At 33.5% G+C, this 27,651-nt stretch overlaps 1 protein-coding gene across 3 annotated transcripts in view; it reads left to right on the top strand.

Annotated features, from left to right (window-relative positions):
- Positions 1-27,651, top strand: part of DYNC2H1 (dynein cytoplasmic 2 heavy chain 1) — a 370,568-nt gene that overhangs the window by 115,432 nt on the left and 227,485 nt on the right. For all 3 annotated transcript variants that reach the window (XM_073020665.1, XM_073020669.1, XM_008020676.3), the window contains 8 exons: positions 2,572-2,658; positions 5,095-5,221; positions 6,739-6,880; positions 7,781-7,890; positions 15,083-15,181; positions 16,816-16,939; positions 24,861-25,024; positions 26,998-27,117. In XM_073020665.1, the coding sequence (XP_072876766.1) occupies positions 2,572-2,658; positions 5,095-5,221; positions 6,739-6,880; positions 7,781-7,890; positions 15,083-15,181; positions 16,816-16,939; positions 24,861-25,024; positions 26,998-27,117 (973 nt within the window). The remainder of the gene's footprint in view (positions 1-2,571; positions 2,659-5,094; positions 5,222-6,738; positions 6,881-7,780; positions 7,891-15,082; positions 15,182-16,815; positions 16,940-24,860; positions 25,025-26,997; positions 27,118-27,651) is intronic.

Here is a 27,651-nt window from a genome sequence, read left to right on the forward strand (position 1 = left end):
CTCCAGTCAGGAGGTAGCACTTTCAAGAGTGTCTCAGCTGTGGTCCTATAGGGAGGATGCAAACTTGCCCTAGGGATACCTGGTTAACAATTCAGGTTTCTCAGGCAGTAGGCAGGGCCTTAGAGCTTTCAAGAAATTATGACCTTTGTCTTTGGCTACCAGGGCAGGTAGAGAAAGACCACCTGGTGGGGGCAGGGATAGGTGTGTCTGAGCTCAGCCTCTGCTTTGGTGAGGCTTTTGCTGTGGCTGCTGTGGGGGATGGGAGTGTGGTTTCCATTCCAATGTAATTTTCTCCCCAGGGGGATTATGGCTGCCTCTGCTGAGTCATACAGGTCACCCAGGGCAGTTGAGGAAAGCCAGCAGGCACAGGCCTCACTGGCTTTCTGTGTAGCCTGCAGTCCTAAAGGCTGGTCTCACTCCCACCGTGCCCCAACACCAGTGACCAGGGCTGAGAACTTGCCCCAGATTATGTGCCTTCCGCTGAGAAAGCAAGCAGACTAATAAGTTTTTCGGTATCTCAGGGAGACTGCAGTGGTGACCTAGTTCCTTCAAAGGGTCTGTGGATTCTTTTGGTTTTCCTAGTATGTTCCTGCAGTAGTTCTTGCAGCGAAAGTTCACCGTGTGAGTCTCCACATGCTGCTCTGTCTGTCTGAGCGGGAGCTGCAAGGTAGTCCCGCCTGCTGTCTGTCACCTTAATCCTAATTGATCTATATTCTTGATTGTTCAATTTTTGATATTATTTATTAATTTCCTGCTGTGTATTAATAGTTATTCATCTTATTTCCTTTCTTGTACATTTTTTTGTTCTAAATATAAGAATTGCCTCCCTTTTTTTAGTTGATGGTATTTTTCTGTTTACATATCACAAATTTGTCCATAGTTTCTCTGTCAGAGCCCTGAAACATCTTCATTGATCTGTGTGTTCTATTTATTTTTTCTTAGCTTTAGGCCTGCTGCTTAAGGCTGTTGTCTTGGGGCTTCTCTTCAGCATTGTTCTAGAGATTACCTATTGTATTCTTTTATTGTGAATTCTTGTCTTTCTCTTCCTTCCTTTAGTTCTTCAGGTTTCTAGAACACATTTTCCATGGTAGAAAGAGTATATGGGCTGGAACATATTTTGAGATTTGCATGTCTAAAAGTATTTATAATATGTTATTGTATGTGATCAATAATTGGGTTGTGTTTAAATACTAGACTAGAAATAGTTTTAGCTCACAGTTTTGAAGGCCTTATTCTATTGCAGCAATTCTCAAAATTTGGTTCCTAGACCGGCAGCATCAGCATCACTTTGGAACTTGTTAAAAGTGCAGATTTTTGAGCTCCACCCAAACGAACTGATTCTGATTCAGATACATTGTGGGGGAGGGGACAGTAAGGCCTTGTAATCTCTGTTTTGACAGGTAAATTTGGTATACACTAAAGTTTGAGAACCCCTGTTGTACTCTCTTCTAGAGTTCAGTGTTGCTTTTAGAAAGTCTAATGCTACTTTGATTTCCAGTGTCTTGTATATTACCCCATATTTTTAGGAAGTTAGGAAGCTTTCTTGACCTGTCTGATCTTTGGCTGTTAGTTGTTAATCATGAGTTTTAGAAGTCTGGCTGGAAGACCTGAGTGTGTGGCCTGGGCTCCTTGGCTGCTGAGCATCACTGTAAGGTGATCAAGTATGGACTGGCCATTTTATGGCAACCCCTTAATATTTGCAGGTATTCTGAGAGGATAGGGTGTCAGTCGTTTTACTGTAAAGGAATCTTTATATCTTTCGCCTAGGATGTGTGCATAGAGGTTGATGGAGATGAGTAGGGGCATAAGCTAGACTTGCAGCATTCTGGGTTATGTTAGAGGTAGTCAGTTCTCAATAGAGGATGGATTCTGAGGTCAAACTCTTTGTAATATCAATTATTAAATAATCTTCTGTATTTGGCTTTATTGTTACCTTCAGAAGTATGTTTACATTTTCTGAACATTTTAGGATTCTGTTTTTTTTTTTTTTTTAACTCCTCTTCGTATAGGCATTTTAGCTTTTGGCTTTTTGCATTCCAATATGTTAGTTATTACTTTTTAAAATTTTATTGAACTTTGAGGGTGCAGGAGGCTGAGGTGGGAAGATTGCTTGAGCCTAGGAGTTTGAGGCTGTAGTGGGCTCTGTTCAGACCACTGCACTACAGCCTGGGAGACAAAGGAAATTATTTTTGAAATTTTTCCTATTTCATACTTTCCTCTTTTGACCTCTGTGCATATGTATCTTTCTTATTTTCTTGGCTTCATTTTAGTAGGGTTCTAGAAGGGATAGAAGATAAATAAATATGTTTACTATTTTTATCCAGAAATGTACATGTATGAGTGTTTTTAAATATAGATTCCTAGAAGTGGTATAGTTGGGTCAGAGGAAACACTTTTAATTTTAGTATTGCTTTTCAAATTAAATTCTAAGTAAAGGTGTTATAATATTGAGTTAATGACAGTTTTAATTATCATATATTTACTGTAGGATTACATTGTAAGGTGCTGCTGCTGCTTTATAGTTGGTGTCTAAAATAGGAATGGCTTTTATAATATTGAGTTATATTTTAGGAATCTGAAGAAAACTGAAGACAGAAAAAGGAAACTAGAGGACCTCCTTAATTCTGTTGGTCAAAAGGTATCAGAACTCAAAGAAAAGTAAGTTATATTTTGAAGCGTATTTAGGATAATGCTGAGAGTGTTTACATTTGACATCTTGATTTCTTTCCTGTTTTGACTTTTAAGATTTTAGACTTTTATGTCAGATGATGCTATGGGGACCCACTAGTCTATAAACTTTGTAAGGAAACATTATTATGTTTAAAAATTCTATACTTTTAACTTTTTTTCTCCTTTGTGTTATAAAAAAAGTCTTCATGCAAATATTACACTCACGTTAAGGATCATTTTTGAATATTATTAGTCTTAAAGCCTTTCATGTATCCTATTTAGTACAGGGTAGAAAATATTGGTATGGGAATTATAAATGTTAGAACATTTTCTTTTAAAAGTTGCAAAGATTGAAGAACTGAATAATATCTGATTGAATACAGTATATGTTGAAGTGATGTGTCATGCTTCCTTTTTTTAATGGAAGCAAAATTAATTATTGAACCAAGAAATTAATCAGATTAAAACTATGAATTTTTTCTGTATGTTCAGGAAACAATTCTCTCTCTGTCTCTCTGTGTCTCTCTCTCCCTCTCTCTCCCTTCTTCAGTTTCTCTTTCTCTCTCACTAATATATATTTATAGAGAAATACTTATAGAAAAAAGCAAACCAAAAAGAAGTCCCCAAACCAATAAACCCAGTGTTTTCAATATTCCTGAACAATTATCATGTTAGAAATATAGGAAAGAAACAACATCAATTTTTTCCAGGTATTATTATTAGAGAAGTATAAGAAAAATAAGTATAATATATTATTTTCACTGTCATATGCTCACAATCAGCACTTAATATTCAGCTAATGCTCAAATATTTATTGAATAATTATAGCAATATTTTGACTTCATTTATTAGTCACTTGCTGTGTTAGGTGTTATACTGGGTAATTTATGTATTTATTTCTTTAATCCTTAAAACAATCATGAGAAGTAAATCTATTTCTGTTTAGCAGATTAGGAAGGTTAAAATTATATAGTCTTTTTTATCTAAAGTTGAGCAGCTAATAAAATACTAAGCCATGTTAGATACTAGATTTGTCTAATTCCATGAAGTTTCTGCTCTTAACCATTGCACCATACTACCATTATTTTGGAAGGATTATTGTGAGAACTTTTGGACTTAACTTTTAATTTTAAGGAAAACAGAATGACATTTTTCATTGTAGAGTCATTGATGAGAATGAATTAATGTTGGTTACCATGCTGTTACTTATTATGATCCTTAATTAAGGTTTAATTGACTCTAGGCCATGAATAACAGTCTTATTTTCTTACATATTAACAAAGAATAAAGGACTTGAAAAATAAGCATGATCTATCAATTTTTAAATTCTAATTTTACAAAATTAAAGAGATGGTTTCCATTTCTAATACAACTTGTACAGAGATATGAGAGTGATTTAATGCAACAATATTCATTGCAAAACCATGTTCAAGGTGTAGTATGAAATGTTGTGATCAATAAACATGCAGCTTTCTATTTCCAGGTTTTAGAACAGTGCTGTTTAATGGAATTTCATGAGATTATGGAAATGTTCTGTGCTCTTTGTTATCCAGTATGGTAGCCAGTAGTCTCATGTGGCTACTGAGAACTTGCAGTGTTTGTAATATGACTGAGGAATTGAATTTAAAATTTTATTTATCTTTAGTTAATTTAAATTTAAATAGCCACAAAGTGGCTAGTGGCTATTTGTCTATATTGGCAAAGTTGGTTCTACAGTCTTATGTCTAGGGAAGGAAGGAAGAAGGCACTTAGAGAGACAATGAAATATACTATAAAGTGCATGCAACTTAGTACCAGCCACATCTGTATATGAATTTTAGATCCTCTGCTGATTATTGATGAGAACCTGGGTAATAATTTCTTTGGGTTTAAGTTTGCATATGTATAGCATACAATTTATAATACTTAACTGGAATATAGGGAGAGATTATATATAATGTACTAAAATGAATTTTGAAATTTTATTTGTAGTTTTAGTGGTAAATGTTAGAGGGAGTTGGGCTGTGGGGTGAGGAAGGGTGTGGTTGGAAGCTACTCTAGGCAAATGGGACATTCTGAAGAACACGGGAGAAAAAGGATAGGATATTTACAGATAATGTAAAATTCTTCTGGTATTGACATATATTAATGGTTTTGCTGATCAGTAATATAATGAAATAAAACTAGAAAGACAGATGGGATGTTTTAGAATAGTGTCTTGAATGCCGTATTGGCAAATTTTTATATAATGTAGTAGAGCATGGAGGCCCTGTCAAGTTTTTTGTTGGTTTGTCTCTTCTATTAATGTTACTTTGTATGCAAACATTAATGGTATTATCATTAATTAAATTACAGCATAAAAGTTTACTTTATTACCTATGGATAATTTCATTAAATCTCTCCCAAATCCTTTTTACTTTTAATTAAATTTTAATGTTTACATAGATTTCAGAGCAGGACTTCAGAAGCTGCAAAACTTGAAGCTGAAGTAAGCAAAGCACAAGAAACAATCAAAGCTGCAGAAGTCTTAATTAATCAGCTTGACAGAGAACATAAGAGATGGAATACACAGGTTTGTTTGACAAGGGGCCATGAGGAGTCTACCTTTAAAATCCAGGAAATCTATAATGTAATGTATGTTAAGAAAAAGGAAAGATCCATTAATTTGCACCTGGTTCAGGATAAATAATGTAGATATAAATGGCCATTATATGAATTACTCTTTAAACAAAGTGTCTTTATATGAATAGAGTTTTAGGCGAAGCAGCCTATTTTCCTTTCAGTTCTGTATGTTATTGAGAGAGGAGCAGGATGAAAATGAGTGGATGGAAAACTTAGTACTCCTTAGAATTTTCTTTGAATTTACCTTCACCAGGACAGTAATTTTATGATTTGACACTGTAGGCTATTTATTTTTTCTTGAAATATTTTGTTATTTTGACTTTTTAGTGTTGTCTCTTGTTTTTTCTTGGTTTATTTCTGAAATCAGTTAAGCTTCCTTTCCTTTCCTTTCCTGATCCTCCTCATCTGCTCACCTAGCAATGTTGATTGTCTTTGTTACTCTCTTCCACAGCAGCTTTTTCTGCAACTACCTTGGGTGTTATCTCATCCCATCATAATATCACCTACACCTTAATAATGACCAGAGCTACATTTCCAGACTACTAAGTTTTAAATGTATATTTCCAACTATATATTAGATATTTGCATTTAATTATCTCTCAGGAACTCAAACCCAACATGTCTAAATTATTTTCTTTTTCTCATTCCAAGTCTCCTTTATTTTCTATTTCACTGGAGGCATCTTTCTTTGGGCATCAATACTAAAAATATATGGGTTGTCTTAGACTCTTCCCTGTTTACTTGTCATATCCATTTGCAAATATTTTTTGTATTTGTCTTCTATCTTTAATGCCAATATTTCTTTGTTTCCCATCTCACTTTTTTAATGTCTTCCTCCTATCTGACCCTTTAATTAGTTCACCCTTCATTTGTCAGCTGAATTATCTTTATAAAACCCAATCTGATTACATTACTCATTGCTTGCTTAAATGCTTTCAATGGCTCACGTCACAGTTTAAAATAGAAACTCCTTTGCATGTCATGGAAAACCTTTCACAATCTGCCTTTATTTAACTCTATCTCTCTTCTTTCCTTTAATATAACTACTCTTTCTGCTGAATCTTGTGCTTTATTTACAATAACCTTTTTGCTAATGGGTCTTCATGCCGTAGCTTTGTTTTGTCCCTTTGTTCATTCTCTGTGCCTTAATCTTAGTTTACAAAGTGATGCAAACTCACATTTCACTGTGGTTGGGATGAAAGTTCTGCTTTCTTTAAAATCATTAAGAACTTTCAATGACTGAATATGTTTGTTTCTACAAATATATTAGGATTTTATACTTTTAAAAAATATCACAGCAGAGTCTGAGATCTTTTTGATATTTTTACATTTTGACTATTATATTCAAAACAAGGAGTTATTACTTGTGATTCTTCCCCCCACAATCTAAACCATAAAGCTGTCATTTTCTTTAATGTTAGAACGTACTCATATATCTCCCTCTTTCTTCGCTCTCTTTTTTTCCAGGTTGTAGAGATAACAGAGGAATTAGCTACTCTTCCTAAAAGAGCTCAACTTGCTGCTGCATTTATTACATATCTTTCTGCTGCTCCTGAGTCTCTGAGAAAAACCTGTTTGGAAGAATGGACCAAGTCAGCTGGTCTTGAGAGTTTGTATTTAGTTATTCCTGAATTTAAAATATCTATATACTAAAAATGGACCCTTTGTTCTCTGTTATTTTACCTTTTTTAAATGGGGGACATTTTTTATGGATCACAAGTATACCCTGGAGCTACTTTAGATTTACCACATTCCACAAATGTTCTTGAATTTACTTTATTATTACGATTTTTCTATTCTTTTTTTTTTTTTGAGACGGAGTCTGGCTCTGTTGCCCAGGCTGGAGTGCAGTGGCTGGATCTCAGCTCACTGCAAGCTCCGCCTCCCGGGTTCACGCCATTCTCCTGCCTCAGCCTCCGGAGTAGCTGGGACTACAGGCGCCCACTACCTCGCCCGGCTAGTTTTTTGTATTTTTTAGTAGAGACGGGGTTTCACTGTGTTAGCCAGGATGGTCTCGATCTCCTGACCTGGTGATCCACCCGTCTCGGCCTCCCAAAGTGCTGGGATTACAGGCTTGAGCCACCGCGCCCGGCCGATTTTTCTATTCTTAAATCACTGTAAAAAACGGAGACGACTGAATTGTTTTTGATATTGCATGGATGCAATTAAACATTATGTTACTTTTATTTCTATAATAATTTTATTTGATAGGCTGAGATGTAAGAACTTTAAAATTCCTCATGATTTTAGTGGTATTTTACAAAATTGTTTTAGTTTGTGAAACATTCACTCAAAGAAACAGGACTTCATGGAGTTCCATTCTTTTGCACTTTTTGTTTTTGTTTTTGACTTTTTTCTCCTTGGGTTTGGGTGTTAAATGTGGAAGAATGGGTTTCAAGTTAAGGACTGTCGTAGGACTTTTGTTTTGAAATAAATAGCTTTATTTCCTTCCCTTTATCAAGTACAAGATCATTGTAGTGAAGTATTTTCAATATCTTCAACTTTTCAGAATTTGATCTGAGGAGATTTCTTTGTACTGAAAGTGAGCAGTTAATTTGGAAAAGTGAAGGCCTACCATCAGATGACCTTTCCATAGAAAATGCTCTTGTAATATTACAGGTAGTTAATTTATTTTAATTTTTTATTAGAAATGTTTTATTGTCAAGCTTGCTGTGGAAATTGTGTTCTTCATATTCTTAGTCTTTCACAGTTACCCTTTTCTTACTAAAATAAAAATATTTTGCTAATGAAAACCCATTAATGATTCAGTTAGTGAATGTATGACTTTCAGTATAATTTATTTTTTACTTTAATATGAAAGTATAAAGTGGCATTCTTTTGATGGCAAAATGTTCTAAATTGTATTTCCTAATAGTAGTAGAAATATTTTAGGGATACCCAATTCATTGGTTATGTAGTTTCTTCATGAGTACAGTCTAGAGTATATGACTTCATAAATTTTATATTTTTATATCATTTTATTTTGCCAAACAAAATTAGCAAAAAGTGAAGATAAGTTTTTTGCTTATCAATTAGGGATAATCATACACATATTTTGGGAAATTGTTTTGTCACATAGTACAGATTTTCCAAAGCTGTTTAAAATAGAAAATAGCATAACATTATTATCAGTGAATGTGAAAACCAAATTCAAAGCCATGTACACAAATAAATAATCACTTTGAATAAAGTTTGATTTTTCCCATTAACTTGGTTTACTTTTCTGATATGGAACTTGGAAGATAATTTTTACTTCTTGATAATGTGATTTTTCTATTCTTTCTGTCAGTAGTTTATATTTCATAATAAGTATTAGTATTCCTTTTCCTCTTTGTAATCCTTCTCTCTGCCTACACACTATTTCCTGATTCTTATTTTTTAACACCATAATCTCAAAGAAAGCATGAACATTAAACACACTCTTCTTTATGTAGCACAAACTGTGTTATAAGATTCATATTTTAGGTGCTGTTCATTACTTGATAATTTCTTCTGTTTTATTAGACTTATTAATCAACTGACTATGCTTCAGCTCACTATATTGGTAACTTACCATTAGAGAAGTTGCTGACCACTAATTGAATAATTTTGCCTTCTTTTAATTAGATTTTGCCTGTTTTTAAATTTACTTTTTAAAAAATTTTTTATTATTTTCACAATGGAATCACAAATATGAAACTCTAAATACTTATATAAGTAAATGTATTGCATTTTGGCAAACTATGTGCTTTTTATTACATTTATTATTCCCTCCCTAAGGTTTCATAGCCACCTCTTTTTCCTGTTTCAATAATCCAAGAAAGCAATTCATTGCAAATAAAAAAAAAAAAGTTTAAGAATTCTTTTCTATTCCATAAGAAACAAGGGGAGGGTGGTAAGTCTGTAGACAAAATATGTTTATCAGAATAATTTTTTTACTGATGTTAATTGAAAATACTTAGTTTTGTATTCTGAATTGTCTTTCATGATGGATATGGGAAATTGCTTTTGAAATTAATAATAAGCCTAAATTTACTTTGTATTTAACATTGCTAAGTTCCTTTTAGATAATTACTTGCATTTATATGACAAAAGAAAAATCACTGGAAACATTTCTTAGGGTAATTAGTTATTTTGTTGAAATTAATTTGCCATTATGGTCAACACTCCATCTCAGTTTTAAGGTGTATTAGATTTCAAATTAATTGTAGTTTAAGGGTGTGGTTGGATAGCATATAATCTGTGACATCAACTCATTAACATCACCATGTATGTAAAATTAAATCTCTAAATATATATTAGTTGGGCTTCTGGGAAAAGATGGCTAGACATGATAAGATGCATTTGTGATTCAGAGGTATAATACATCTCCTCATTAACTGTGCTAAAGCTGGCCTGGCGTAGTGGCTCTTGCTTGTAATCCCAGCACTTTGGGAGGCCGAGGTGAGTGGATCATCTGAGGCCAGAAGTTCGAGACCAGTTTGGCCAACATGGTCTCTACTAGAAATATAAAAATTAGCTGGGCTTTGTGGCATGCACCTGTAGCTCCAGCTGCTCAGAAGGCTGAGGCGGGAGAATCACTTGAACCTGGGAGACAGAAGTTGCAGTGAGTCGAGATTTTGTCACTGCATACTCCAGCCTGGGCGACAGAGTGAGACTTCTCAAAACACACACACACACACACACACACACACCCCAATGCTAAAGTTTTTCTGAGGTTCTCCCTCTCAGTGGAGGAGGCTTTCCCTGAGGCCTGTGGTTACTCAACAATTTCATTGATGCTAAGAAAGGCTTTTGTGTCTAAAACTATTCTTTTATTGGTCTTACAAGGATGCTTAAAATTGTCGTATTTAGGTTAAGCTAACTCTTGAAGTGCATGTATTGCCAGAGAGAGTAATTAGTCAAATCCTTTTATACCCTTGGTCATACCACAGGAATTAGTTTTACTATGTTGTCAGAAAGCTCATATGACCTATTGCTTTGAGGGACAGGAAAAAATTTGGCCATAGTGATCGTATATCCTAGATTGCTTGGTCTATGGTTTGCACTTGTTGTCCTGATACAATTATTAATAGTTTTCCTTTCACTTTCAACAGTGTTGTGGTTTGGGTGATAAATTATGTGATCTAATATTGGCTAACTCAGTGGATAATGGAAAGTATAAGGCTATTAGAAACTATGGAGAAGGTGTGAGTGAAAAGCATCCGGAAAGGAGGTGGAGAAGATGACTAATTTAAATATCAGATTTTATATGGGTTTTTCTTGTGAAGACATCTGTTGAATGTTTGTGTTTTATTGTTATAGACAGTTCAGTGTCAAATTGGGTTTAACTCAAAATTTCTGAGATGTTTTTTCTTGCTGCCTTTTGGTATATGCTAAGGAAATACAAACTAATGTGATACTAGTCTAAGAATATAAAATTATGATGATAAAATTTATAACTTCAAAGTTAGCTTCCCCACATAGGAAAAAGTTTTTCAATCCTCACATAAGTAATAATAATAATCAATACTTGTGTAGTACTTATCATGTTGTGCATATATTACTATTTAAGAATAAATAGGTAAAGCACTTGAACACATAACTCATGTAATTCTCAAATCAACCCAATGTATTAGATACATGTGTTATCTCCTTTATAGATAAGGAAATTGAGGCACAGAAGAGTTAATTCACTTACCTAAGGTCACATGGCTGTCAAGTGGTAGAGCCAGGATTCAAACCCAGGCCATCTAGCTCCTGTCTATACACTTCTCATAGGAGTGTGTGTGTTTAGCCTTATTTATTTTATATTATTCTTGTTAATGTAACTCTCCTTAGTGAATCAAGAGATAGGCTTAATTTCATTTATAAAATGTTTTTGCTTTTATCCCATTTATAAGTATTAAAAATAGACATAACATTATAGAGTATACTAGGTGTTTTAAAAATTATCTCTTTCAAAAATATCCTTTGCCCAATCTTTTTTCCCTCCAAAGAGAGAAGAATTTAAATAGAGATTGCGTATCTTGAGTTTTTAACCTGTCTTCTGAACTGTTGACCTATAGCTCTAACTACCTGTTAGATATTTTTACCTGAGCTTCCTAGGCAGCTCAAAATTTATCATCCTTTAACTAAATTCACCATTGTTTATTTTCTTTAAGTTAAGAATCTTCCAGTGGCCAATTGTAGCGCATTTAAAGGAAAAAACTAGCAATTTATGCTTTTAAATACCTGTGATGCCTAAAAGGTTGGGGTGAGCTTCTGAATTAAAGTAATTTTTACCAGGAGATCTCTGCCTTCATTCTATGAGATGGGTTCATTCTCAGATAGGTTCTCTTTACCCTTTGTTAGCCTTGACCATTGGTGACTCCATGTTTACCTTTATTAGATTTTATGTTTCCAGACTAAAGATGTGTCATTCACTCCCTCTGCACCACAGATAATACGCAAGTCTCCCAAAAGGATTCTGATTGGTTAACTTAGATCATCTGCTCATATTGATAACCCATCAGAAATACATTTAGTGGGACGTGCAGAGTAGGCAAGGTAGCTCTCTACTATAAAACTCATTTTTCTTCCACTCTCACTCCCTAGAACCTGCTTCTCTTATTTTCTACCACCAGAGATATCACAGTCTTTTCTTGGTAATGCAAGCTACAACCCTGTACATCATTCTTACTAAGCCTCTTTAATTTTTCATTCAGTTAATTATTCAACTAATCTTGTCAAATCTATTTCTCAAATGTCTCATGAATTCATCCTGTTTTAATCACATCTGCTGCCAGTGACTTCATTTATGCTTTCATCATTTTGTGTCTGGATAAATATGTCATTATACCAGCTGGTTCCTTGTTTCCAGTACCACTTCCTTTACTGTTGTTGGAGTGATTTTCTAAAACATTAATCCGATCATAATATTGCCTCAATTAATGTATTTTAGTGTTTTCCCATTGCCTGCAGTATAAAAATTTCATTATCCTTAGACATGGCATAAAAAGCTGATCATGCTCAGACAGACTCCAGATTACTCCTGCCATTTTATACGCATCATCTTTGCCCATATTTATTTTTCTCTAGCTACACCAGAGTACTGTAAGTTTTCCAAATACTCCAAACTTTTTTATTCCCCTCTATATCATGCTGTTGTTTTTGCTTGAAATGTTTTTCTTTCTTCACTTCTTTGCCTAGCTAATTGCTCTTGGCTTAGTTTGACTTGAATTGTTTTCTAGCCATAACTTCACCTATCATCCTTCAGTAGCAACCTGTGCACCTTTTGATGATGAAATTTTTATTTTTGTGTCTTTATTACATGTAAAGTTATTGAGGTTAAGGGAATGTATTTTATTGATTTCTGTACTCCTTGTACTATCTTACTATAGTTGTTACCCAACATATAGATGAATTAATGAACAAATGAATAAATGAATGAAAGGTCAACATTTTTGGATTGAGTGTAGTTGTAGAATTTAACTATATTTAATCATGGAATACAGAGATAAAATGTACCATAGAAATCTTATCTAAATCTGTCTGGAGACATGTGAATAAGACGACAATAAACTTGTAAGTACCCTTTGAAAAACTTAAGCATGTTTTCTTTGCTAAAAACATTTTGAAACATTACCTTTCTTCTTTTCATTTAACTGCATCAGATCATTGGTTTGAAATCATGGGTAAGAACTTTTTAAAAATTTGAAATAATTACTTCTGTAGTTAGGCAAAATGCAGAATTGTGAAATGTTTGCTATTGAATGCTAGCATAAAATTAGATCAAAAACCTAGGTGCAGCGCCATGGTAACACTTCACAGGCTGTTTGCTAACCATGTCAATGTGCTTCGTGTGGTACATTTACATGATGGAGCGGTAAGTGAAACCTCTCGTAATAGATGCTGGGTGATGATCATACAGTGTAACATGGCAGGAGGTATGATAGGAGCAGTCTACTCTGGGTGCAAGTGACAACAAGGTACCTTGTTTGTGGAGAATTTTAAAACACTAATAAAGCTGTTTTAAAGTCATTCATCTCTTTGTTATCACCATGTGCTAGCAATTCTAAACAACATTGGTGATATAAAACTATTTATCCACAGGGCAGATAATCCCCACTATCTCCCTCCCTGTTGGTGTGCCACTGAGATAACATGTATGCTCTTATTAGATATACAATGTTCCCCCCTTTTCTCCTGGGGATGTGTTCCAAGACCCTCAGTGGATGCCTGAAAGTTCAGGTAGTACTGAACCCATATATATATATCTATACACACACACACACACACACACACATATACACACGGGGTTATACATTTTTATAACACACATACATACTGTGTTATACATACATGCATATATATACATACATGCTATGCTTTTCTCCTAAACATACATACTATAATTAAAGTTCAATGTATAAGTTATACACAGTAAAAGATTAACAATAACAATGATAAAATAGAACAACTATAACAGTATACTGTAATGAAAGTTAAGTGAATGTAGTTTTTCTTTCTGCCTGTCCAAATAACATATTGTACTGTACTCACCTATTTTTGGACTGTGGTTGACCATGGGTAACTGAAACTATGAAAAGAAATTATTGATAAGGGGGATTGCTGTACCCCATTCTAAGTTTTCATCTTACTCTGACTTTCATATGTGTTCTCTTATTCTTATAGCACATAATTCTATTACATTTTTCAAATAAATGTGAAAACTTAAGAAAAATTAGATCGGTTTAAATTTTACTAGATGGCAATGATTGTTAGATGATTTTTAAATTTATCATTTATGATATATATTTTATACATATGTAACTGGCTTTCTTCTGTCTACTAAGTACCATTGTGTGTGGAGGGCATTTTCACTGGTGTCTAATTCCCTTTTTTTTTTTGAGATAGAGTCTCACTCTATTGCCAGGCCGGAGTTCAGTGGCACGATCTCGGCTCACTGCAGCCTCCGCCTCCAGGGTTCAAGTGATTCTCCTGCCTCAGCCTCCCGAGTAGCTGAGACTACAGTCGCGTGCCACTACACCTGACTAATTTTTGTATTTTAAATAGAGACGGGGTTTCACCGTGTTGACCAGTATGGTCTTGATCTCTTGACCTCGTGATCCATCCACCTCAGCCTCCCAAAGTGCTGGAATTACAGGCTTGAGCCATCGCACCGGGCCTAACTTCCTTTTTTTTTTTAGAATTTAATTAGTGCAGGATGTTCTGTAATGAATTTAGTTTTTAGTTCATTCATTAGATCTTAACCTACAGTCCATGTAATTTTCTCTTCTAGAGTACTCCTTTAGTAATATTAGATATGTACTGCTTTAGAAGAATTAATGCCTTAAAATGTAAGCAATTATACTGATAATTAGCAGTATTTTAATGATTTGCTCATATTTTTATGGCCTTTATAGTTTTTATTCAAAAAACCAATATATATGTATACTATATATATTTAGATAGATAGATAGATAAATAGATAGATAGGGAATAATTTGTGTATTTTAAAAGCCAAAAAGAATGGTACAAATGACATCAGCTTGAGACTAAAGCTCCTGCTTAGCATAATGTTAGTACACATTTTCTGTGTTATTTTTTTGTTAAGTAGGACTGTACTCTCTATACTCTGGCTAAATGTAATTACCTAATATTAACTCCTGGTCACTGAAAATTTATTAATATGGCTTCTGATGCAGCTAAAAACTGTATTTTTATTTTTCATGGCTGTATATTTGTGTTCTCCAAAGCTTGAGAGAAAAGATCATTTAGTAATTGATTTATAATTTCTAGAAAACTATTTCCATTTAAATGAAAGCTTATAATCATTAAAAAATGTTACTTTTCCTTTTTTTTGAACTAGAGTCGAGTGTGCCCATTTCTTATAGATCCTTCTTCCCAAGCTACAGAGTGGTTAAAAACACATTTGAAAGACTCACGTTTAGAAGTTATCAATCAGCAGGTATGTATTACTTATACTTTACATACCAATTAGGAATGACCTCTTAAAGTGAAAAGATCTTTGAGTCTATAATCAGAAAACATAGATTAAACACTGGGTCCTATTGTGTGCGACCTGGGGTGAGAGATATAACTCTTAGCTTCAGTTTTCTAGTTTGTAAAACAGAGATAAGAATATTTATGTGATTCTGAGTATTGATCTAAGCCCTAAGATGACAGTCTAGTAGGTTAGAGAAACAATAAAATAAGCTTTACAGTAAGTTGCGACTAATGACACAAGTATAAGAGGCTGTAGAAGTAGGAACTTCTAAGTTAGCTTGGAGACTCAGAAAAGCCTTCTAGCCTTTTAGCATATTTACAGTTCCTCTGAATGCCTCTCATAATTTCCAATTTCTTTAAATCATTGACAGACATCTTGTTCGGTGAAATGTTATCATAGTCTTTTGGATAGTGACTTCTTAGTTTCATGTTTATCTTGCAGAGGAAATTATTTTTGGTTAGGTTTTTATTATTTTTTTTAAAGGAAGACCTAGTATATGATTAATTTTCATACGTAATTTTCAGGTGTTTCAAAAATTACCTCTAAAAGTTACTTTACTTGTAAAATGGGAATATCTACCTTATTTTTTTGTGGTAAGAATAATTATAAATTAGATAATATATAAAAATACTTTAATAATCATTTATGGTTTGCATATATGCAAATATATAAGTATATAAAAATGTAAGTATATAACTATACTGTATATCTTATATACATATAAGTATATAACTACATATATATCTATAGTTATAGGTATATGCATATAGGTACTCTATATATACTTATATACATATAAGTAACTATATAGTTACTGTGATATATATGTACACACACACATATATACACACACACCACACATACACACGCAGACACACGCCTGGGGTGATATTTAAAACTACTCCTTCCCTATCTAGAAAGCCTTAAAATTCTTAATTATTGAATTTTGCCTAAAGGTTCTTTTCAGAATTATTAGACCTATCCACCAAGAAAAGTTTACTAGAATTCATCATCATGCCTTTTTTCCCCCATTCAATGTGTGATTCTGAACATAAGCAAACTGGGGTTCTTATTAATACCTAGGTGAGTAATTTATTGCATATAGAATTTGAAGTTGTGTTTCTATAACATTTTGAAATTACTGTAGAAAATTGAAGAAAGGCTTTTATATTTTGGGGGAAATACAGAGTTACTATTCAGTGGTTACAGTCATGCAAGATGAAAAAGTTCTAGAGATCTGTTTTGCAACATTGTGTTCATAGTTAACAATTCTGTACTGTACACCTAAATATTGGTAAAGAGGTTAGATCTCAGGTTATGTGGATTTCTTTTTTAAACACAATTTAAAAAATGTTAAAATTCTTATTTTTCTTATTTGTGTATTTAAATTGTGAAATTTTTTTGATAATTTATTCAACTAAAATCATTACCAAATATGAGTAGGAAAACAATAATTAATAATTTGAATTATTAACACGCATATTAAATTTTTAAACATTCATATTATTCCTGTTAATATCTTCATTCATAATCTTTAAGGATGTTTATAAAATTAAAGTAATAAAAGAATTAATGTTTTTCTTTTATTCAATTAGGATAGTAACTTTATCACAGCTCTTGAATTAGCAGTACGTTTTGGGAAAACCCTTATTATACAAGAGATGGATGGTGTAGAACCTGTTCTTTATCCATTATTGAGACAAGATCTGGTTGCTCAAGGTAAATAATTGACACTTTCCAGAGTGTAAATATTTTTAAAATTTCCAAAGTAAGTAATTAAACCAAGTGCAAGCTTTCAAGCATCCTCTTGCAGTAGAGTCACGCGTGATGGGCTTAATTCCTTTAGCAATACGTTGTGACAATATGTGTAAAATGTTACTTATCAGGGAAGCTCAGTAGAGACCTAGTACCCATAGTTTACTGGGGGTTGATTATGTAAGCACACTCTCCCTAGCACATTACAAGATTCTAGACTCCCTGAAGGAAAGCAGGTGTAGCATACACTATATTGTTTGTACAAACAGTTTAGGCACAGTGAGCCACTTTTTTGAGTTCTGAGGATGGTGGGAACTCTCCCAAAATCTAAGTTCCCAGGTGCTGGTTATGGGCCAACTTTACAAACAGCCCATTCTAAAGAGTCTCAGGATTGCTATGTTAACTCTTTTCTGCATAGGAACCCAGCCCAGTCTTGGATTATTAGAAAGCAATTCCTAGAAACTTAAAGAGCATATCATGCAAAGTGTATACATATACATATATAGACATGTACATATATGTACATGTATGTATGCTATGTACGTTGCTAACACAGCAAACTTTAAATAGAAAATTGGTGTTATTGGGGCAAGGCAGAGAAATAGCAAAGCGTGCACTATTCTTTGAAAATCTGTTATCCCTCACGTAGATATGCTTGGCCTAGTACTGGTTGATATGTTATGAGAACTCAAGTAGTGGGACCTTTGCCTTTGTAATATTATCCTCTTAATGTATTTTATGGGCATAAAGGACAGGGAATAGCTGAGCTACTGTATAACAACAGAAGCTTTGTAATCAAGGAAGTGACCTTGCTAGAATGGGGTTGTCTTCCAGAGCTCAGTTTCTGGTCCATCTGTTGGGGGTAACTCAGATCTGCTGAGCTAGTTCCTTGCTATGCTATCTTAAGGAGGACAAAATGAACCTTTAGGGCCATCTCAATTTGACATTCTTCATTCAATACGGTGGTCCTGAAGGACTCATTAAATATAAATCTCCGTGAGTTCTGGTTAGTGTTAGGTTTTAATGGTATATGTGGCATTGTCTGAGTATAGAGTGTTGACTAGATCCCCTGAAAAGAGTGATAAATTTTATATCATGATTGGTTCACATTTTGAGCTGTTCTAGGTAGTTGTGCAACGCTGTTTAGGTCAATTTGTTTATGTCAGATTAGGAAAAGAGAGTTAATCATTGCCCCTATCTTACTTTTTCCGTCTTTTCCCCGGGGTTGAGTATATTCATGTCACTGTAGTCTGTAATCCCCTTTGTGTATATCCCAGATATTGCCCTTTTCAAGAGTGATAAGTTCCTCATGAGTTGCCATTTTTTCATCATACGTTAACTCTGGGGACAGAGGATGGTAGTCCTAGAACACATAAAACAAAGTTTGTGCCAAGTTTGTTTACATCCCAGTGTCCTTAATCTAAGATACACAAATTGCTTTTCTACTTACTGTGTTTAAAGCAGACATAAATATAGGAATAGAATGTATTTCTGTTCTACAAATTTATGCTCTTCAAAAATCTTCTTAAGTATTTATTGATCATAGAAGAGCAAGGTATACTTCTTCAAATTCTCTCTCTCTCTCTCTCTCTCTTTTTTCAACTTTGTTTCCTATGTGCTTAGGAGCTCAGCCAAGGCAGAAGGTAGATGTGGCAATTTGCAGTTGGTAAATAGTTGAAGACAATTGAACCAGCTAACTGTATAGAAGTTGTTCAGTGAGAGGCTAGTGTAATTGGCTAATAGTTTTAATTTTTACGAACAATAGACATCAAAAGTATTTTTTATTAAGCATTCCAGTCCTTTATGGTTATTTTATTTCCATGTTGAGTTTGAGTATGGAACCAGGAATTATACTAGAGATGACAGTTAAACATTTGTGGTTGGTTCTTTTAGTCCAGATGCCTCCCTTTAGGCATGGTTGCTTCAGAGACAGGCATATATGGATATGCAACAAAAATCACAAAACATAAATTTGTGATTGATTGTTGTCTCTGTTTTCAAAAGGTATTTCTTCATATGGATGTGTCTTTCCTAGTCTAGTTGCGTCTGGGTGACCCAATGGCCCGAGGACTGGTAGATCAGTGTTTTTCTATTAGGAGCAGTTTTGTCTCCTAGAGAATATTTGGCAGTATCAGGAGACATTTTTGGTTGTCACAGCTGGAGTGGAGGGCCACTATGCTAGAGACATCTTAAAATGGACAGGACAACTACCTACAACAAATAATTTCTCAGCACAAATTGTCAATACTGCTAAGGTTGAGAGACCTTAAGCTAGTTCACTAGTTCCAACCCATGAGTCTCTGGACAGGTATATTTTAGTTGGTCTCAGAGTGGCATATTTTCTAGCCAGGAACACTACTTGAAGTGAGCTCATTGTACAGAATATCCAATGCTATCGATTGCCAGAAATTGTACTTGTGGCTAGTTGATGGGTATAGCATTGCATTGAATTTGCTCATCTGTGAGATTGTTTGTAGATATCTGTAATTCTGTGTACCTGAAAGGTATAGGGACCAAAGACAAGGATTGATTTACAGTTGCCTCAATTACTTCCAAAGCTGCCTCTTGCAAGGGCTGTGATTTAAACCTAGCCACATTTGTGTACAAGATATAGGGGCTATGGTAAAATTTCCAGGGATGGAACATGCTTTTTTTTGTAGGCCAAGAGGGTATTCAGATGTTAGTTATCTTTCTTTCTTTGTATTTACTGGCTGTAAAGTAAGCAGTTTTTCTATAATGGACTGTGGGATATCTCCTGGTGAAATCTTTATTTCCTTCTTTGGGTGCCAGAGTTTTAGATTTGCCTTTAATTAAGTCCCATTCATCTTGAGTTAGTTGTGCCTGAGTGGTATGCAATACGATGTGAAAAGTTTTCCCACTGGAGACCATTATCAAAATTGTATCTATGTAATGGAATGGAATTTGGACCTATATAGAGGTTCTCATGGTACTTCAATTCATCTAACTCAGTTGATAATATATTTCTGAAGAGTTTGGACCTATAAAGGTGTCCTGCATATAGTAGCTGAACTGATTTTGGTCTTCTTCCCAGAAGAATATAAAAAATAAATAATTTGTAATAATTAGCAATATCCCAGTCTGCATACTAAGTATCAGTTATGACAGCAGTTTTTATAGTCATTGTTAAGTCAGGTACTATGGAATCTATGGTGGCCACTGCCTGGTTTAAATTTAAATGGTCATAGTAAACCTTCAAGCAGCATTAGTTTCCAAAATTCAGACAGATGAAATTGTGGCGCACCCCTGCCTGGTGTAAAAATACAGATTCTTTTTCACTTTCTGTCATAATACATTTCTTTCAGCTGTAAATATTGATAGTGTTTGGGTATACCTTATAGGTTGATCTTGCCTGAATCTTTATCTGATTGTTATAGAAGTAACCGAAGATATCACAGTGAATGCATCTAAATACATTCATGTATCCAAGCACCCCAAGTGTTCATTCTGTTATACATGTTGACTGAAAAAAACAAACAACAACAACAAAAAATACCCAAGCCTGATGTTGGTTCAGAAAACAACAGTAGCCATGTAAATTGGCACTTTCCCTGGCAAGGATCCAGAGACTAAATCTTGTACCTGTGCCTAATCATTCTGTCTTTAGTTATCTAAAATACAACACAGATTTTGTGTTCAGAGGAAAAAAGTAGTCAAAATTAACTGCATCACAAGTTAATTCCAGTGTAAATTAAGAATTCATACAGTTAAGACTGTGTTAGTCTCTCTAGTTCTACATTTGATATTTTCTGTAAGAGATGAGACTTACACTGAAGAGTCTTTTTTAGACAATAAAATATTTATTTTAAAATATTTTCAAAAATGTTGTATTACAGTAGTACACGCATGGGTTATAAAGTCAAATGATACAGAAGTGCAGCAGCATTCTGTTCCTCCCCTCCCATGACTAGTTCTACTCACCAAAGAACACCATTTATTTTTTATTTTCCTTTTTTATGTAAATATAAATATGCATAAAGGAAAGAATACCTAAATTTATAGCTACTGAGTTTTTACAAATTGAATACACCTGTATAAACACCCAAACCAAGACATAAGAACTTTATTAGCACTCCAGAAGCCCTCTTATTTAACACACCTTTGCTCCACAAGGATAACCACATTCCTAACTTATAACAGCATAGAGAAGTTTTGCTTTTTTGGTACTTTGAGTAAATGAGAAAGAAAAAAAGTGGCACCTAACTACTCTAGACTGAGATCTGGCCAGATTCTAATAGCTTGGCCTTTGTGTACTCCTGTTGAACATAAATCATTTCACAAAATACCAACATTAGAGAGGTCACTCTCTGACCACAGTCATGTTTGAGCACAAGAAAAAAACAGGAACACTTTCCATAACACAAAAATAACCAAACATTCTCTTATCCCAGTTAATATGACTCCTGCTTCTTTACCAATTACAGTTTAGTCCCACTCCATTTCTTTTACCTCCTACATAAAAATTAAGATATCAAACCATTGTTTGCTCTTTCTGATCATACCCAATTCCCAGGAAAAGTACATTTTTCTTGAATTATTTATAAGTCACCTAACACAAGTCAAAATCCTATAAGAAGCCTCTATTAATTCCTTTTTACTGACCCAATGCACAATTTCCCTTGATGTTCTATCTTTCATTGTGAAGAGCTGGTAAACGTGTGCTATGGCTCTTTAAACACTGGGTTTATTTTGTTTTGCTCGTATTGTGTTTTTTTGTGTGTCTGTCAGCTTTGGTTAAGTTATATTTTTTAGGTGATTGTCTGTTTTACTGAAATTATCGCATAGTGTATATTTTAAATAATATTCTCATCTTTTCAATGTCTGTTGGCTTTGTAATGGTGTTTCATTTTTCCTGATATTGATAATTTTTATTATCCTTTTCATTGATTAGTCTTGATAGGGATTTATCAATATTACTAATCTTTTCAAAATACCAACTTTCAATTTTTTTAATTTTAATTTTAGATTCACAGGGGACATATGCAGGTTTGTTTAACAAGGGTATATTGCATGATGCTCTGTTTGGACTTCTATTGATCACATCAACCAGATAGTGGACATAGTACCCAAGACGAAGTTTTTTAGCCCGTGATCCACCCTCACTTTTGGAATCTCCAGTATCTAATGTTCCCATATTTCCCAAGTCTGTGTGTAGCTAACCAACTTTTAATGTTGATTTTCTGTACTGCATTTTAATATTGATGTTGCTCTTTATTGTTTCATTCCTATTACTTTCTCCAGATTTTATTCGGTCTTTTCTAGATTTTTGAAACAGAAAATCAAAATATTGATAGTCTTTTCTTTTTTCTAATGTATGCATTTATGTCTATCAATTTTCCTTTAAGCCCTTCTTCATCTTCCTACCCAAGTTTTAGTTTATTTCTTTGGCTCATAAATTACTTAGCATTTTGTTGTTTAATTTTCAGGTGGTTGGAGATTTTCTAGTTACATATTTGTTATTGATATGTAGCTTATCTCCACTTAGTCATAGAACTTATTAAAGTATTTTAATTTTTTGAATTCTGTTGAGCCTTCTTTCTGATCTGGCATTTGGTTAATTTTTATAAATGTTCCATGAAACTTGAAAATTGTATGAATTTTGCTCTTGCTTGGTTTAATTTTCTGTACAGGTTAATTAATAGTGTCAAGTTTGTTAATTGTGATGTTCAAATCTATGCCCTAACTTCTTTTTTTCCTCTTTGCTTTATCATATATTGAGATAAATATCCTAAAGTTTCTGTGATTTTGAATTTGTCTTTTAGTTCTATCAGTTCTCGTTTTAAATATTTTGAAAGCTTTGTTATTAGATGCATACATTTTTGGAAATGTGTTATCTTTCTATTCAGTTGTCTTATTTATCATTATGAAATGTTCTTTATCTCTAGAAATGTTTCAAATTTTAGAGTCTGATATTAGAGTGGTTACACTAACTTTTTCGGCTAGTATTTACATGGTATGTACTTTTCCGTTCTTTAACTTTCAACTTTTTTGTTGGTGTGTTTTTTTAAAAATATATTTTATTGTGCATATTTAAGGTTTACAGCATTATATTATGGGATACATATAGATCACAAAATGCTTTACTGTACTAAAGCAAATTAACATATCTATCAATTTACACAGCTAGCCCCCTTTTTGTGTTTGAAGAGCCCCTAAACTCTACTCCTTTAGCAAAACATCCCAAATGCAATAGAGTTTTGTTACCTATAGTCCTGATGTTGTACATTGGATTTTTAGACTTAATCATCCTACATATCTGCTATTTTGTGTTCTTTGACTACATCTCCCATCCCCTCCTTCATTCACCTGCTACCTACCCCTGGTAAATACTATTTTATTCTCTGTCTGTATATTTGAGATTAAGCAGCAATTTTCTGTCTGTGTCTGGCCTACTTTACTTAGTATAATGTTTTCCAGGTTTATACATATTATGGCAAATGGCAGGATCTACTTCTTTTTTATGACTGAATATTATTCCATTGTGTGTGTGTGGGTGTTTGTGTATACACATCATGCTTTCTTTTCTTTTCCTTTCTGTTTTTTAGAACGGGGTCTGACTCTGTTGCCCAGGAGTGAGTACAGTAATGTGATCATAGTTCACTGTAACCTCGAACTCTTGGGCTCAAATGATCCTCTGGCCTCAGCCTCCTAAGTGTGTTGGACTATAGGCACATACCATCATGCCCAGCTAATTAAAATTTTTTTTTTTTGCAAAGATGAGTTCTCAGTAAGTTTCCCAGATGGATCTTGAACTTCTGGTCTCAAGTGGTCCTTCTGTCTCAACCTCCCAAAATGATGCAATTACAGGCATGAGCAACCATGCCTGACCCACATTTTCCTTATCCGATCTGTTGATGGACATTTAGGTTGTTCCCATGTCTTGGCTGCTGTGAATAATGCTGTGAAGAAATGGGAGTGCGAATATCTGTAGGAGGTGGTGACTTCATTTCCTTTGGGCAGATACCCAGAAAAAAAGATTGCTGGGTCATGTGGTAGTTCTATTTTTAATTTCTTTAGGAACCTTCCTATTGTTTTTCATAATGGCTGCACTGGTCTTCATTCCTACCAACAATTCCCTTTTCTCCATAGCTTCACCAACATTTCTTATCTCTTGTCTTTTTGATAATACCCATCCTAACAGGTGTGAGGTGATATCTCATAGTGGTTTTGATTTGCATTTCCTCATGATAAGTGATGTTGAGCATCTTTTCATGTAGCTGTTGTGGAGAAATGTCTATTCAGGTCCTTTGCCTGCTTTTTAATCAGGTTATTCGTCTTTCCGCTGTTGAGTTGTATGAGATTTTTCTTCATACATTTTGGATATTAACCCCTTATCTGATGTATGGTTTGTAAATAACTCTTTCCAAGTTTGTAGGTTGCTCTTTCATTTTGTTGATAATGTGTATTTTTCAGTTTACACATGTTGATAATCTTTGTTTTTTTAACCATCATTCTGTTTTCAAATACTGTATCTTTAATACTAGTGCAATAACCACTTTTAAAATGATGAATTTAGAAGTAAAAATATAATTGAGGATTTCTATTTTTGTCATCTATAATCAGCCATTTCAGAGAAATTTGGAATATGAAACATATTAATGTTAAAACCTTACTGGATGTGAATAGATATTCCTTGGGTGCTTCAGTATCCCAGGATCTTCTTAGTGAATATTATTTATCATTGCTTGCGTAAGTGCTGATTAATAGAACATTCTGCTAACAGTATCTCAGGTAGCCCAACTTTTACTGTCTTAGACTCTGTTGAAAAGCCTATGTTTAGAAGTACTTAAAAATTATATTTTCAAATATTGTGTAGCAAAATACAGAAGATTCAGACCAACTAATTGTGTTATTTTTTTAAAAATAGGACCACGTTATGTGGTACAAATAGGTGACAAAATTATTGACTACAATGAAGAATTCCGCCTCTTTTTGTCAACAAGAAACCCAAATCCTTTTATTCCACCTGATGCAGCTTCCATTGTTACTGAGGTTAACTTTACTACAACAAGAAGTGGATTACGAGGGCAGGTATACACAGATAATAAAAATTTACCGTGGACTCTTTAGGAGCTTTTATATACTTATTAGACATTTTGAGTGAAAAGCTATTTTGTTAGACTAATTAGTATTTAAATTTATGATTTTGAAAATATACTTGTATGTTGGAGTGAAGCATTCTGGCTTATTTCATTTGTCATATGTATTGGACCTGTACATTTAATGTTAATGTCAAATTGCTGCTTCTTTTAATATAACTCTCATTTTGAAGTTTATTTCTGTTACATATGGTAGAATTTGAGAGATTGATGGATCATAGAGATTAAGATCATCTGCATTATATTTTTGGTTTGAAAACTGAAATTTAATTGTGAAAAGTGTAGCTAATTGACTTGTTTAGCTAGTTAACAGTCTTTGATTCCTGAGCCAGCATTTTTTTTAACCATTAGAACACATGGCATCTTTGAAGTCAATTTATCTTCATATGGCTCATTACAATTTAGAATTATTACATAAATTTCAAAATGATTTTTCATGTCCATACTTCTATGTTTCCTAACTCATTTTTCCTCTTTAAATATATAATGCCAGTTGACTTTTGGAGTATCATCCTATTTTTTACTCATCTAACAATAGTAGATTTTTTCATCTTTTTGATTTATATGATGGCATACGTATTTGCTGCAATTTTTACTTGATTGTAATTTTTTTAATTGTTCTTTCAAAATATTTCTTTGTATACATATGACTCATCAAGTATATTTTTATGAACAATATCTTTTGATTGACTTGATGCTTCTTTTAAATAAAACAATGTGATAATCACTCAAAACTTGGCAGAATTAATTGACAGAATTGCTCCTTCTATCTAAAAGATCTCCACAGTAGTTGCAAAAAGGAGCTATATAGGTCTTACTTTAGCAAGAACTAAATGAAGATGTTTTTACAGCAGATTTTGAATTATATATTTTATACCACTGTTTTTCTCTATTTTAGTGTTCAGAGTTAACAATTTGACAGCATTTTTCAACGGCTTCACAGATAACAGCTTTAACAGATACAATGTACATACCATACAATTTGCTGATTTAAAATGTACAATTCAATGTTTTTTTTAGTGGAATTGCTGGGTCTTATGGTAACTTTATTTTTGGCAATTTGAGAAACAAACAAATCTTTCCAAAGTGGCCGCATTGTTTACTTTTCCACCAGTAATGTAGCAGGGTTCCTGTTTTTCCATATCCTTGCCAACTCTGGTTGTTATGTATCTTTTTAATTGTAGTCATTCTAGTGGGAGTGAAGTGGTATCTCATTGTGGTTTTGATGACATAGTCTTTTATCTTTTTATTTGTTTTTTTTATTTTTATTTTTTTGAGACGGAGTCTGGCACTGTTGCCCAGGCTGGAGTGCAATGGCGCGCTCTTGGCTCACTGTAACTTCTGCCTCCCGAGTTTAAGCTATTCTTCTGCCTCAGCCTCCCAAGTAGCTGGGATTACAGGCGCCCACCACCACGCCTGGCTAATTTTTTGTATTTTTAGTAGAGATGGCGTTTCACCATGTTAGCCAGGCTGGTCTGGAACTCCCCACCTTGTAATTTGCCCACCTCGGCCTCCCAAAGTGCTGGGATTACAGGTGTAAGCCACTGTGCCCAGCCACTTTTATTTGTTAATGTGAATACTTACTATTAAAAAAATACTAGCTCTCATAATTTAGTATATTTAATTTAAAACTAAATATTACATATTGATATGTTAAGTAATGTACTTTCTTACAGCTTTTCTACAGTAGTTAATATTTTGCTCATCAGCTTAACTATTTGTTTTGTCTCTTTTTCATCAAATGTAATTGTTGAAGGTATCTCATATTTAATTAGAAAGAATGAAATGAGATAACATAGTATCATATTTGTAATAGTCTGTCAAACACAAGACCTGTTTGCAGGAAGTTTTTGTTTTGTTGTAAGCCTTATTGCTAGAAGTACCTTGTCTTTTTGTTTTCCCAAGCTTTTAGCTTTAACCATTCAGCATGAGAAACCTGATTTAGAAGAACAGAAAACAAAACTATTACAACAGGAAGAAGATAAGAAAATACAGCTAGCAAAGCTCGAAGAATCTCTTCTAGAGGTAAAAGTCTAGCTATTTAGGTTATTTTTTCATATTACTTTTTTAAATGAATACAAATAGTAGCATTTAGAAAATTAATAGTATCTTCAGATTTTTTTTTTCCAAAGGCATATTAGTGTGTATCTTACAGTCAAAATTCTAACAATAAGGGGAGTTATCTTTTGGAATACAAGATCTTAATGAGCAATGTTTAAGACAAGCAATTTTAACTAATTTGTATTGTTTTATTATTTAATTATATGCTCATAATTTCAAGAAGCATTAAAAGCAAGAAATTATGACTAAATCTGTAACTTTAAGTAGTTTTTATTTTTTATTAAATCGACAAAATTAATACCTTGCTATATTTGATAATGATATAGTTTCATAAAATAATTTATTAATTCATTTGATATAAGAAGGCTATAATAAAAATAGAATAAAACTTTAAGAGGGCTATAAAATGTTGAAATTCTTCTAAAATAACGTAAGTTGCCATAAACATCAAATGAATGACAGTTAATATGGGCTTGCTTTAATTGGTTATTTTTATAT

Source organism: Chlorocebus sabaeus, chromosome 1, assembly GCF_047675955.1.
Source record: "Chlorocebus sabaeus isolate Y175 chromosome 1, mChlSab1.0.hap1, whole genome shotgun sequence".
Classification (NCBI taxonomy): domain Eukaryota; kingdom Metazoa; phylum Chordata; class Mammalia; order Primates; family Cercopithecidae; genus Chlorocebus; species Chlorocebus sabaeus.